The sequence below is a fragment of the Thunnus maccoyii genome, chromosome 10 (genome assembly GCF_910596095.1).
Source record: "Thunnus maccoyii chromosome 10, fThuMac1.1, whole genome shotgun sequence".
NCBI lineage: Eukaryota > Metazoa > Chordata > Actinopteri > Scombriformes > Scombridae > Thunnus > Thunnus maccoyii.
This window is the reverse complement of record NC_056542.1, coordinates 16,935,516-16,949,432: the sequence shown is the minus strand read 5'-3', so window position 1 is coordinate 16,949,432 and position 13,917 is coordinate 16,935,516. Positions and strand designations below refer to the sequence as shown.

The 13,917-nt window shown below is 42.2% G+C and overlaps 1 protein-coding gene across 4 annotated transcripts; it reads right to left on the bottom strand.

The window, feature by feature from the left end:
* Positions 1-55: 55 nt before the first annotated feature.
* On the bottom strand, positions 56-13,796 carry tex10 (testis expressed 10). Of its 4 annotated transcripts, none has more exons than XM_042423129.1 (17): positions 13,694-13,796; positions 13,381-13,440; positions 12,845-13,054; positions 12,549-12,736; positions 12,120-12,446; positions 11,830-12,042; positions 11,456-11,708; positions 11,250-11,362; positions 10,710-10,957; positions 10,330-10,465; positions 6,250-6,419; positions 4,843-5,020; positions 3,034-3,256; positions 1,392-1,472; positions 1,077-1,261; positions 713-923; positions 56-570 (listed from the first exon to the last, which is right to left on the bottom strand). In XM_042423129.1, the coding sequence occupies exons 3-17, from the start codon at positions 13,025-13,027 to the stop codon at positions 448-450; spliced, it is 2,832 nt and encodes a 943-aa protein (XP_042279063.1). In that variant the 5' UTR covers positions 13,028-13,054; positions 13,381-13,440; positions 13,694-13,796; the 3' UTR covers positions 56-447. The 4 variants fall into 4 exon arrangements, with proteins under 4 accessions (XP_042279063.1, XP_042279065.1, XP_042279061.1 ...); XM_042423131.1 differs by having other exon boundaries at positions 12,845-13,049; XM_042423127.1 differs by having other exon boundaries at positions 13,381-13,463; positions 13,694-13,791.
* Between the last annotated feature and the right edge of the window lie 121 nt (positions 13,797-13,917).

Here is a 13,917-nt window from a genome sequence, read left to right as displayed (position 1 = left end):
CTTTTTAATTGTATTATAAGAAAATAAAATAAATTGACACAAAAGTCAGTGCACGTGATTTAACTTTATTTTGCCTTTATTCTGTTTTTTTCTGTTTAGTTTTTTTTTTATTAAAAGACACCAGGTACCCCAATTTGTAACAACAATATTCAAAGGGGGCAAAAGGAGGACAAACAATTTACGGCTAAGGCTGAAGAAAACAAGAGGCAGGTTAAGACCCAGAAAAAAAGGTGAAACTCCTAAAATGAGGATGTTGAGTATTCATTGTCACTCACAATAAAAAACACATTTCCACTGTATTTCTGTCTGAAAATTTTGTTGTGAGCACAATACAGAGTCGCTATTGAGCTCTGCGAGTATTTTGTTTGTCTTAAGTAACTGTGGGATGTATGTTGGAGAGGGTGGACTAAGCAACACACCAGGTTCTTGTTTTGGTGGGTGAGTCGATCAGTACATGTCTCGAAGGCCCAGGTTTCCACGATGAGAAGAAGAGCCGTGAGCTACTGTGACGCTGTAACAGTAGAGCAAGTCTGTCAACCACTGCTCCCTGGTCGCACCCCGGGAGTACCTCTGAAACACACACACACACAGACACAGTGAGATCAGGTCAACAGCTGGAGGTAATGCAGTTTGCTTTTTCAAATTTTTGAAAAGCTCTTCTGAAAATGTAATTTTTTTTCTTCCAAGAGAGTTAAACGTGTGCCGTGTTTACCGTCAGGTGTTGTATAATTTCTTGCAGCAGAGCAGCGTTGGCCAGCAGCTGGTTGTGGATCGGCGTATGCTGCAGCAGCATTGACAGGATCTGTCCCAGCTGTGGCAGCTCTTCCTCACTCAGATCTCCAACACGCAACGACTGCAAGACCATCCTCAGCAGGCGGGGGACGGAGCTCAACGCTGACACACAAGCTCCCCAAATTGCCTCCCTGTCATTGTGGCAAAAAAGTGTGATTTACATACTTATCATCTGACAACAGTAGTGACCAGTTGATGTGCTATCGTTAAACTGGTGTTATAAAGGACTAGATTTTATATCAACAGGGATCATCAGTTAAGAACTGCAGTCTTTCAGTACACACCTTTTGTGGTTGGTATCGGCAGGTGCCTCCTGCTGCAGGTTGATGAGCAGAGCCAGCAGGCTGAGGCAGCACTGAGACAAGAAGCGCAGCACAGGCTCAATGGGCAGGACGGACAGGTCCAGTAATCTGGAAACAGCTCTCAGCAGTCCGGCCGCCATACTGTCAGGCACCACCCCCAACTTGATCTAAGACACACACACACAACATACGATAGATGCTTATTTATTTTCCTTTAAAAGGCTCAAAAGCAGTTCAAGGAATAAAACATAGAAAACAGTATTACATGTGTACAAATCAATGAAACCAGTTTCTTACCAGGTATTTACAAATGCCATTTTGCAAGATGTCAAAGCACTGGGACTTTGAACCCAAAGTTTCCAGACAGTGGCAGATTTCCTGTGAATGAAACAGTTAAATTATTAACAAAAATGGTCTCATAGTGCCATCAAACATGTGTGCCATTTCCAAGATCTTAATTGATATATTATAGATTATCTCTGTTTAAGCTTTATCCATTGATGTACTGCTTACCATTGAAGCATGACAGAGAATTTTAGCAATGCAACATAATGTTAAAGAAACAAATTTTGTGCTCCATTGGAAGATGTGAAAGGTTTTCTTGTCAGAATTTTTGTTGAAATCTTTCAACATTTTTTTTACAATCACTTCATGCAGAATCTAGTCAAAGACTAGCATAAACATATGTCAATTGTGAAAATTCATCTTCATATACTGTAACTGAGTTATAGACACTTATTGTTCTCTATTTCCCAAAGACCTTCATTCCCCAGTGTCAAAGTTTCCGAAGCCATGTTGGGTAATGAAAGGTGACAGATATGAAAATTGGAAAATCTTATTAAAGTTTCAGTCATGATATTGTTAGAGGCAGAATTCAGGACCAAATGAATAAAAAAAACCTTTCTGTCTAAATCTGCTTCAACCTGCATTTATCAGACAAACCACATTAAATTATCATGGTACACACAAGAAACCAAACTAGAGTGTTTCTATGGTATGTTCCTTTCTGAAATTGTGGCCTTCACTGCTCATTGTGAAGCACTTCCTTTATCAAGAACAAAAGTTTGAGCCTGAATTTAAGTTTTGCTGGGATGTAGACGAGATGTGTTTCCGGCTTAAAAAGCTGTCACGCCACCAACTTTTTACAAATGAAAAATAAGGCTCAGCTTTTCCTCATTAACTTCAAATCCAAATCAAATTTCTCATTAGCTTTTATCAAATTGAGGTGTGCGTGAGTGCCGAAGTGCAGGAGTGAGTGCGAGCCAGCGTGTGTCAGACCGGTGCACCTGTTGGCATTCTCCCCGTCATTAAAAACAATCCCGTCTCATTAGTCGAACCAGAGTTGACACAGTCCGTCCCTTAATGCCACCCCCTCCTCGCCACCACGTGTCCCCTCCCTCCTCCTTACCGCCACTTGCCTGTGATTGACTCAGACAGGGAGATGAGAGAGGCAGGATCTGAGGCCTTAATTGAGGAGCTGAATTAGTGATTATAAGCCCCCCACTTGCTCACACACTCACACACACTTGCCCCAAGGCATAGTTACGTTAACGGTAATTTCTGTGCAGAAATGTCACACTCCCATCATGCCATGGGCTCTCATTAGCATTTGTGCATATCCGCTATGCCCGATAACCACGCATCTCCAACCTGCGCAGCGCGATAAAGCTTCCCCTCTCAGCCGGAGCGCCACGATAAAGCTTCCACCCTCTGAGCTCTATATGAGAGACATAGAGAGACCAGGGGGGACTGAAAGACCACAGCTGTGTCCAGAATATCAACACTTTTCAATTTTCAAAACAATGTTTTCCTTCACCTCCTGGTCCCTGTCCCTAAATTCACTTTTTACGTCACGTCTAAGTATTTCTGTGGCAGCGGTTCTTTAAACAGGAATGTGAAGTTACGGGTACTTGTAGTTGCGAGTGTGCAGTGAACACACCTCGACAACGTCCCAGTGGTGTGTGAACTGCTCCAGCGGGGTGGGGTAGAGGCTGAGGGGTGAGAGAGGGGAGGGAGGCAGGGCGCTGTCGTCGCCGGCCTCCTGCAGGGAGGCGAGCTTGTCGGACGAGAAGCCTGTCAGGGTGGAGAACAGGAAGCTGATGTAGTCCACGTCCTGCAGAGCTGCTTCCTGGCTCCCGACCGACCAGCCGCTCAGAGACGACCTGGAGAACGTAATCAGTGAACACGTTACACAATTATTGACACAAAATCTGTTTTTGGACACAACACCTACATTCATTTCCCAAATAATGTTCTATTCATGTATTCCTTATTACATCTCTGAGGTTTATTCATGATGCTGTGTTTTCTAAGAGCATAATAGCATGTTGTGCACAGAAATACTGTTATGAAAAATTCTTCCTTGGCCCGAGGGGCAGATCGATCTGTAACAGTTGGAAATGTGTGTAAATAACAGTATGTTTTGTGAAGCCCAGGAGGCACATGCAGACAGAACTGTCTTCTCAATACTCCATGACGACGCTGCATTCCTGCCTCCCAAAGAGCTCTTTGTATTAAACTCATTACACACACATCCCATCCCATATGAACTCAGCGCTCACTCTGCTCAAAATTTGTATAACACTGCCCCACTGACCACGGCTCCAGACTGCGACCAAAATGGTTTTTTGGGAGTGTGCGAGTTAAAATTTCACGTGGTTGCATTTGTGCGAGTGCATCTTAACAAGGAAGCGGCAGCGGTGGTCCGATAGGAACGAGGGGTGAGGAAAGCGATGACAGAGAGGGAGAAACGGAGGCACCAGTGGAGAACAAGTCACGATGCAGGTGCCTCCTCCTCTCCGCCCCACTGGTCACCTCAGAGAGAGAAAGAGACAGAGAGATAGACAGAGAGAGACAGACAGATAGAGACAGAGACAGAGACAGACAGAGAGAAACAGACAGACAGAGAGAGAGAGACAGACAGATAGAGAGAGACAGAGACAGACAGACAGAGAGAGAAAGAAACAGACGGACAGAGAGAGAGAGAGACAGAATGAGACAGACACACAGAGTGAGACAGAAAGTGAGACAGTTGTACACAGCAACACATTGGTGAGAACAGGGAAGCAGGCCGCGGCTTGGCGAAAGAAGCAGCAGTAGCAGCTTCAGCGCAAGCTGGACGCAGACCGACAAAACACTGGCAGCACAAGCAACACCGAGGCAGCCAGTGGGGCGGAGAGGTAAAGGAGGAAGCACCTGCACACCGTGACTCGTTCTCCCCCGCTGCAACCATGTGAAATTTTATAACAACTCCCACACTCTCAAAAAATGTGTACCAAAAAAAAAAGGGTGCGACCAACTGAGAAAGTTGGTAGCACCAGTGATACTGGTGGAAAAGTTAGTTTGGAGCCCTGCTGACACAAGCAACAGGTCTCTCACACACACACACACACAGGGAAACAAGGAAATCTGTTGTGTAATAAGACTTAAATAACTGCTTTTGTTATCACCATTAAGTTGAATATCAAATATACAGGGTGTCCACATCAGCACCTGTCAACAGACAGGTTACCAACTAGATAAAATGTAAAGGATTCCTCTGTGACAGCGCAATACTGCCATCAGATGGTGGCAAGCTAGAGTGCTTTAAAGGTCCAACACTATGGCCTGCTAAAATTAACGTTTTGATTCCAAAAGTAGGGGCATTCCTGTGATGTCCTTTCTAAACAGAAGTGTCTCCTTTACACATATGTGCCGGTAAAGACAGTTTATATACCTTCCACAGATGTACAGGGGTTTTCAAGCTCACCTAAGGTGCACAATACGAATCAGAGAGGCAGCGAGGCCAGCAGAGATTCGTCCAGCAGTGCAGCAGCAGCTCAGATTGGCCAGTAGAGACTTGGACATCTTGGGTAGGAAGTAGAGCAGCTGCACCATTCGTTGCTGGGACTCTGCTGGTAACAGCACCACAACTCCTTCTTGTGGATCTACACACACACACACACACACACACACACACACACACACACACACACACACACACACACACACACACACACACACACACACACACACACACACACACATGTAATTACGTAGAGACAGCAATGCACTACACCCTCTGGGGATATAACATGAAGCTCTATCAAGAAAAATTAGAGCGATACCAGGAAAACCAGACTATGTGCGGACTGGTAAGAAAGGGACAGACAGGCGTAGCCTCTACAGTGAGGGCTCAGATAATGTGTGTGTGTGTGCGTGGTGTTCTGTCTGTCTCTGACGCACATGCTGATGTCAGAAGCCCTCAGACAAAAGGAGTCTTGTGATGGTGAATTGCTGGCTCTGTGGCAGTTTCTATCAGAACGCTGGCCCCCCCCCCCCCTCCCCGTTCTCCTGACCCCCCTCTGTCACACACCAACCTAACTATCTGACCATCCCCAGCACTGTGGATGTGGACTCCCAGCGTTGTCTTATTACTGCTTTCTGCCTCTGGTTGCAGTTCTGTTTTGAAAAGTTGTCTGGGGTGGGAAACGTGGAGTTATACTGCCTCCTAGAGAAACTATGATGCAGTTTTGGTCTGTAGTTCATAATTTCCTAGGTTTAATAATATTTTTCTCTTTTGTAATCTGACCATTGTTCCTAAATTGTGTAATGCAATGTACTGTTTACATATTAAAATTATTTTTTTTCATACATATAAGTACATTTATATTTCATTCATTCAGTACTGGGAATGGGTAACATCTGAACAGTGTAGTTGCTCTTAGTGTCTCCCCCTCTGAATGAAATGTTCCTTAACTGGAAGTTGCAACCGAGCGAGCAGTAACTGTATTTGATAAGCCAAATAAAGAGCAAGTCAACACTGAATCACAAAGGAGAAAACTGTTGCTGCACTGCTCTGTAGGCTGAAACGTTCAAAGCATCTTCCACCTCTGACCACATCTAACCAGTGCTGCTGCATCAGATATTTGCTAGCAAATTAAAAGCACCTGATGTGCCATCAGTGTATGGGGTGTGATCAGAGGTGCAACATGCTTTGAGGTTCCAATCCACAGAAAGCAGTGTAGGTGTGGGTTTCTATCCTGTGTGAGTTGGTGATGATTTGCTCTTCATGCATGGTTGTGATATAAATCTGAAAGCCATGTTTCTGTGACAGGCTGCCTGACTCTCTATGATCAGTGTCTCTTTGTCTGTCTGTCTAATTGAGTGTGTGTACCGTAGAGTCTGCAGGCTTGAGTCTGTAGACTGTTGAGTAGGTCTTTGTTGCCTCGAGATGCAGCAGCCTGGATGGATTGGATAAGTCGTGCAGACAGAGCTGGGTTACGGTGGCCCAGCTGGGACAACTGCACAGGAAGAGATGCCAACCATCGACAGAGCACCTTACTCCTTCAGAGAGACAGAGGGATAATATACAGAGGTGGATGTAAGCTGAATGCAACCAGAGTTATTGTGAGAAATAACTCTACTAAAGTAGAGGACAAAATTCAAGTATGACCTGATGAGGAAAAGTTGGGAGATCACCAAGGTTATTACAAACCATCCCGAGGGAGTGAATGAATTTGTGTGCCATATTCTATGGCAATTCATCAAATAGTTGTTGAGACAAATGTCAACCTGCTGGTGGCAGGGTGACATTTGTGTTGACGTTTTTTGCCCTTTTAATGAAAATAAGAAAGGAACACAGCACAGTGCTTTTAAGCCCAGAGGGTGATTTAAGTATAATTTCTTTGCCCTTCACATTACTTACAAGAACAAATATGAATTATTAGTTTTCTGTGGGAGGCCACAGATGTTACAGGCTGACAAAGCCATCGCATAACTTTGCTCATTGTGTTGTGGCATCATCATAGACGAATTAGCTTGAACAAGACGTGATTTCATGTAGGCAGTATAACACACGATCGTCATAAACCTTTACCTGTTCTTGACTTGATGAACAAACCATTCCCTGAACTGTCACTGCTTTGTGCTACAAATTTCTCCAAACCTGCCCACCCAAAGGAACAAATAAATAATAGGTGACGAATATGGAGGGCAGTTACAGAATCACACTTTACATTTTATAACTACAATGTCTAGTTTTAGGTTTTTTGGAGTTTAGAGAGGCGGGGACTTATCATGTAAATATTCACGGATTCATCAAACATTTATCTGATCAGATCAATTTATTTCTTAAGTGATTCTTTACGGACTGAAATCGTTTAGTGAAAACTGAGCTCATGAGATCAGGCCTGACTCTGCCACAGCTGACAACTCCAACTACTCTGCAAGCACCTTAAAGTTTGCACTTCTCAATGTCAGATCCCTTACTAATAAAACCTTCATTATTAATGATCTCATAACATCACATAGGCTCCATTGTATTCTCCTTACTGAGATTTGGCTGGTAGCAAGGAACTGATTGAAGCTTCTCAATCTGATTTCCAGGTCAAACAAAAAGGGTGGTGGTGTTGCAGCCATTTTCAGATATTTTATCATGTAAAAGCGTCTTATTTGGTTCTTACTCTACTTTTGAGTATTTAGCCCTAGAAATGAAATCCGCAAATCCCTGTCTAGTACTCACAGTTTACTGCCCTCCAAGGCTTAAAAAAGGCTTCATACCTGAATTTGGTGAGCTTTCATCCAAAATAACTATTGAGTTTGACTCAATCCTTATTTCCGGCGATTTCAACATTCATACTGATAACACCACAGACCATTTCGCCAACCAGTTTGCTGACATGTTATCAACGTTTGATTTCACACAGCACACTGCCGGACCTACTCATAATCAGGGTCACACACTTGACCTGGTCATTTCCAAAGGCCTTGATATAACCCTAAACTGCACTCTAGATGTTGGGATTTCAGATCATTTTTGTATTTTTTTCAGTGTTGCTTGGGTAGCCAAACATGTACCTGGTCTAAAATCAGTTAAAAGGCCCTCCATCTGTGCGGATACATCTGGTAAGTTTATCACTAGATATACTAACTCTGCTAGGAGTACCTGGTCACATTCTGGTTTTAATTCTGATTTTACTGTTTTTAATTTGTCCTCATTGTCTTTGTATGACAGTTTAGTTAATAATTTTAATCTTTCAGTGACACACATTTTAGATGATATTGCACCTGTAAAAACCAAGATAATTTCTGGTAAATCTAAAGCACCTTGGAGGAATGTGGAAAGAGTGAAGGCACAAAAAAGAACCTGCCATAAATTTGAGCGCAAATGGCGTAAAACCAAATTACAGGCTGATTATATTCTCTATAGAGACCTGCTCAGTAAATATAACAAAGTAATAAAAACATCTAGCCAGTATTACTTCTCTCAAATTATTAGTGAAAATCTCAATAACTCTAAGTTTCTCTTCAGCACAATTGATAAACTGGTCAATCCCTTCAGACAAATACCTGCTGAACTCCACTCTTCACAAAAATGCAACAAATTTGCCTCATATTTTAAATCCAAGATTATTAACATTCGAAACAAAATCACCACTTACACTTACACCACTGTTAAAGAAGAGCAATCTTGATCCATTTGTCCTAGAGAACTATAGACCAATCTCAAACCTACCATTCCTGGGGAAAATTCTTGAAAAGGTTGTATATCAACAATTACACATGTATCTGTCATATAACAATTTCTTTGATGTTTACCAGTCTGGTTTTAGAGTTAACCACTGTACAGAAAGTGCCCTGGTCAGAGTTGTGAATGATCTTAAAATTAGCTCTGACAACTACAAAGTTACTGTCTTAGTTCTTCTCGACCTCAGTGCAGCCTTTGATACGGTTGACCATGTGATACTTCTTAAGCACCTTGAACACTGTTTAGGCCTTAGAGGCACTGTTCTTAACTGGCTTTCCTCTTACCTTACTGGTAGGTCTTTTTCTGTTGCTGTTGATAACTCTGAATCAGATGTAGTCAGCGTTCCATATGGAGTCCCTCAAGGATCAATTCTTGGCCCTCTACTGTTTAATTTGAATATGCTCATATGCTCCCACTTGGGTCCATCATTCAACAATACAACATATCATATCAGTCCGATGCTGACGACACACAGTTATACATATCTGTTTCTGCCAGCCACTTTAACCCAGTGAATGATCTCATCCAGTGCATTACTGAAGTTAAACATTGGATGGCCAAAAATTTCTTGCAGTTAAATGAAGACAAAATGGAGATTTTTTTAGCAGGTCCGAAGGCTTTGAGGCACCAGATAAACTCTTTGTTAACTCCCCTATCAGTAAAACCCTGTGATCATGTCAAAAACTTGGATGTGATCTTGGATGCTGATCTTAACTTTCAGAAGCACATTTCCAGTATCTCTAAGACTGCTTTTTATCATCTTAGAAACATATCCAAAGTTAGATCTTTCCTGTTACAGTCTGATTCTGAGAAGTTGGTTCACGCATTCATTTCCAGTCGACTAGACTAGTGTAATGGACTCTTTGCTGGACTGGCAAAGCAAACACTTAATAAACTCCAGCTTATTCAGAATGCTGCAGCTAGAGTATTAACCAAAACCAGAAGGTGTGAACACATCACTCTTGTTTTAATCTCTCTTCACTGGCTCCCAGTAAAGCAAAGAATTGATTTTAAAATACTTCTTATTGTTTTTAAAGTTATGAACGGCCTAGCTCCCACCTACGTTGTTGACATGCTCTCCGAATACACACCAGATAGACCCTTGAGATCATCAAATAAAGGTCTCACCATACCTAGAATAAATACTAAATCAGCTTATGGTGCCTTCAGCCATTATGGTCCTACTCTTTGGAATTCTCTACCACATGAACTCAGGTCTGTTACAACAGTGTCTTCCTTTAAAAGCAGACTAAAAACATATCTTTTTTCACAAGCTTTTAGTTAGGTTAATGGGTGAAACCTTCTTTTTAGAAACAGTATTATTATTGTTATTTCTTTTAACAATGATAATGATTTTTTTTATATACTGTCTTATGTTTTTACATGTTTTTATTTATGTAACATCTTATTTTATGTTTTATCTTATTTGTTTTATATATGTAATGTAATATATTTGTTATGTATGATCTTTACTTGTTTTTTAGCATGTTGAGTTTACGCTTGCCGTATGAAATGTGCTATATAAATAAATTTGACTTGACTTGACTTGACATGAGATGTTTGTCTGGCTATGCAATGCTACTATGCTATTGTGCATGTATATTATGGTTTCTCTTGCAATGTTGGTTTCCGGTATGCCAAAATATGGGCTACTGGTGTCGTTATGTTCACATCATGCAGATGTGTACATGAAAATCCCACATGTTGAAAAACAATGACTGAAGTTACCTAGCAATGTGTGTGTGTCCTTGCTCCTGCAGGTAGAGCTTGCTGTAGAAAGACAGCAGAAGAGATCTTGTCTGTAGAGTCAGGTGCCTTTGCTGATAGTAGAAATACACTGCTGCCAACAGGTCCTCTGTCACAGCTGCACAGATAATAAATACATAGGCACATAAGAGATTCATGTTAAAAATGTTACAACAATTCTTCAGAGTTGTTCACAAATCTGGATACCATCCATAATCTAGTCCATCTGACATAAACACTTTTATCCTTGGATTTGTGAATGTATGTTGGAGTCCATAATACATTTTTATGGACACTGAACTCTTCTCACAGCATTCATGCTTCTGTTTTTACTCAATCGGACATTCACCATGCATGCTTACTTTTACTCCTCTGCGTGAACACCATCTTCCACACAGTTCCAAGCAGCATGTGCAGCTGCCTGTAGCTCAGTTTCACTTCATTGCTCAGTGTGTCTCGGACAAACGTCCTCAGTGGTGTCAGCCAGTCTCCATCTGTCTCTCGGCCGAGTCCCTGCTTCTGGCTGAGGGAAACCATGACCTGGCAAAGTGTGATGTTTAGGGCCAGTGGCTCCACTGTCAGACCTGGGACAGCTGCGGTCTGCTTACTCCTGCAGGAACAACAGTGAGGTGAGGGTAATCACAACTAATGCATGTATTGATGATCCATGCATTCAAAGCTTGAAATTTGTATTTTTAATGTTTTGTTTATTATTATTTATCACATTGCATTTTGATAAAAACCTTTTCTAATACAGAAAGAGTTTCTTGTGAAATTAAAGAAGCCTAAGTTTGAATCTACAACCTTCAAATTAGTTGTATCATTTCTCACATAACAGAATGTCACTTCACATCAAAACAGAGAGGAAAGGAGGAATGTTTGCCTAGCGCATTAGTCCTTACCTTTTGAGATTAACCTTCTTTTTATGTTTGGGTGTGTCCCGAGTACCATAGGGAAAGTTTTTCATGAAGTGCTGCTTAAAGTCTCCCAGGTATTCTTTACGGAACCATGCATCCTACACAAAAAAAACAATGCAGTCTCTCATTTTTTAACAAACATTTTCCTTGTACAAGAAAACACTGAGATATTAGTGCATTCTTCATCTCACCAGTGCATCCTGGTGCTCCCGCTGTGGCGCCAGTTTTCTCAGCAGCTGCAGAATAGACAAGACCTGGAACATTACTGACATGGCATCCGGGGTAAGCAGGTGAGCACCCTCAGTGCTGTTCCCTGGACTGTCACTGGTACTGGCCTCTACCCACACCTCCAGCAGAAGAGGCACCAGTGTAGCTGCAAAGCTCTGAACAGCCTCAGCTGAGTCCAAACTCTCACCCACTGCAGCCCCAGTGTCCACCTCAGGCCTACACAGTAAGAGAATAAAAGAAACAAACAATTAAATACTGTGTTTAACAGGAAATATAAGTTATAAGGAAGTCTGTGATTTCTATTACTTGATGGTTACAGGGGTTTGTGGTATTGTACCTGAGACTAAAGGTGGAATGTGGAGTTGGTTTGACCCCAGAATGTTCATACACCTTAACTCCAACCTTGCTGTAAGTGAGCTCTTCCCAGATGAGATTCAGAGGTGTGAGTCGGCCCTCTCCACTGGAACCAAACACTCCATCAGTTGGGACAGACATGTCACCTTCCTCCACTGGTCTTTCTTCAACTACTGCCTGCAGAAAGCGCCCAAGCCTGAAACACAAGTGGCACAAAGGTTAGCAGCGAGGATTGTGATTTTACAAATATCCTCATAATCTGTGTCCATGTACCTGAGGAGCACAGAAAGCCGCCACTGCTGGCTTGTCACAGCCCTGCTGGGGTTGACCGACAGCGCCCAGGTCCGTCCCTTGGCATCCTGAGCCTTTTTAGATCCTACGCTGCTTTGTTTGTGAGAGATCAACTCCAGGAAGTTGGTGAGGAGCACAGCAGGCCGTGCCGCGAGCAGAGCAGGGTAGTGTTCCAGCAACACATCGAGGACCTTCATGGCATCCTCCTGGATGCCTGTCTCAATGTGAGTCATGGCACAAGAGAGGTGGGCACTAAGGAGGGGGAAAAATGGAGCCACTCGTTCTGCAGGCACAGATTGTGCAATGAACCTGGAAGTAGTTTTAGACAAGATGTTATTTGAGAAAGAAAGAAAAGATAAGTGATCATTTTATTACGCTGTGGTGTTTCAGCATTACTGCTGCTTCTCTAACCTGAGCAAACGTGTGGCTGCCACACGGACGTTGCCATCCTTGTCAGTGAAAACAGCTGCCACTTCAGAGAGCAAGCGAGACAGATGCTGCTCTAACAGAGAGGGATTGAGGGACAACAACTCTCGCAAACCCAACAAGGCACTATGTTTCACATTAGCATTGTAATGGTGAAGCTGAGACAGGAGGTCCTAGAGAAGGCGAAGGAAAGACAGAAAATTTAGCATTCAAAAAATGAAGTTTAAATTAAATAAAGCTTGTATGTTTGTTTCCATCTGAAACAGAGATAGAGAGCTTACATTGATACCGAGCTGTCTGTGTGTGGTAGGGCCACTTGTGTCTCTCTTCAGCTGTTCAGTTAGATGGATTCCCTTTGTGCGAAAGTTGGTGTTGGTGGCATTATCAGCTTTGGGCTTCTTCTTTCCCACCTTTAACTTGACCTTTTGGAAGTCATCCTGTCTCTTCTTCTTCTTGGCCTTCATCTCAAGCAGTCTATGCTGCTATCTGTACTACCAGACATGAAGGTGGGATTATGGCATTGAATGATTTCATATATTTCAATAAACAAACACACATGGCATAGAATGAGTTCACTGATCCCAATAAACACACTGAGGGCTAGTATATGTCCAAATAGTGGTGGTGGTGGTTTAACGCATTTTAAAAATAAATATCATCTTACTACACAAACTATACACATTTTCAACTTTTGCTCTGAATAATCAGATGTGTGTGTACATCGTAACAGTTACAGGACAGCTGCACTTATACTAGCGTCTGATACAGCAGCTAACACCTAATAGCATCATGCACGACAGTTCAGGATTTTACTTACTTCAGTTAACAGTCTGGCTACTCCTGTGAGAGGTTTGCAGCATCAAATATTCATTGGTGTCTGGAGATAGAGAAAAAGGCGCCCTGCTAACAATTATCAATACAACAAAAATATATAAATATTCAGTCTCGTGTTAGTTCATTGGGTCCGCTGACTCTGTGTGTGCATGTTTATTACGCCGCGAGCTCTGCGGGCTTACGATATAATACCTCCTATGATTAGAATAACTTTAATAGTGCGCACATGTGTAATTAAAGTGAATGAAATACAAATGTTGTCCCTATGTGTCTCGAAAATATTAAAATGTTTATACCTTGTTCAATTTTGCTCCAGCAAATAATTACGGCAAGCCCTGGTTTCTAAGGAGCGTAATGCATAGTTGTCAGCACAAGTGCCTGAAGAGAAAGATTACTTTGTTTCTTTCTTATGTGCGAACAGGTGCGATTGAGTGTATCAGTTAGCATATTTTCATTTCAGTTTTATAGTGCGAGTGTATTCTGGGGTTTTTTGTAAAGGTTAAATTTAGGGTGTTGTTTT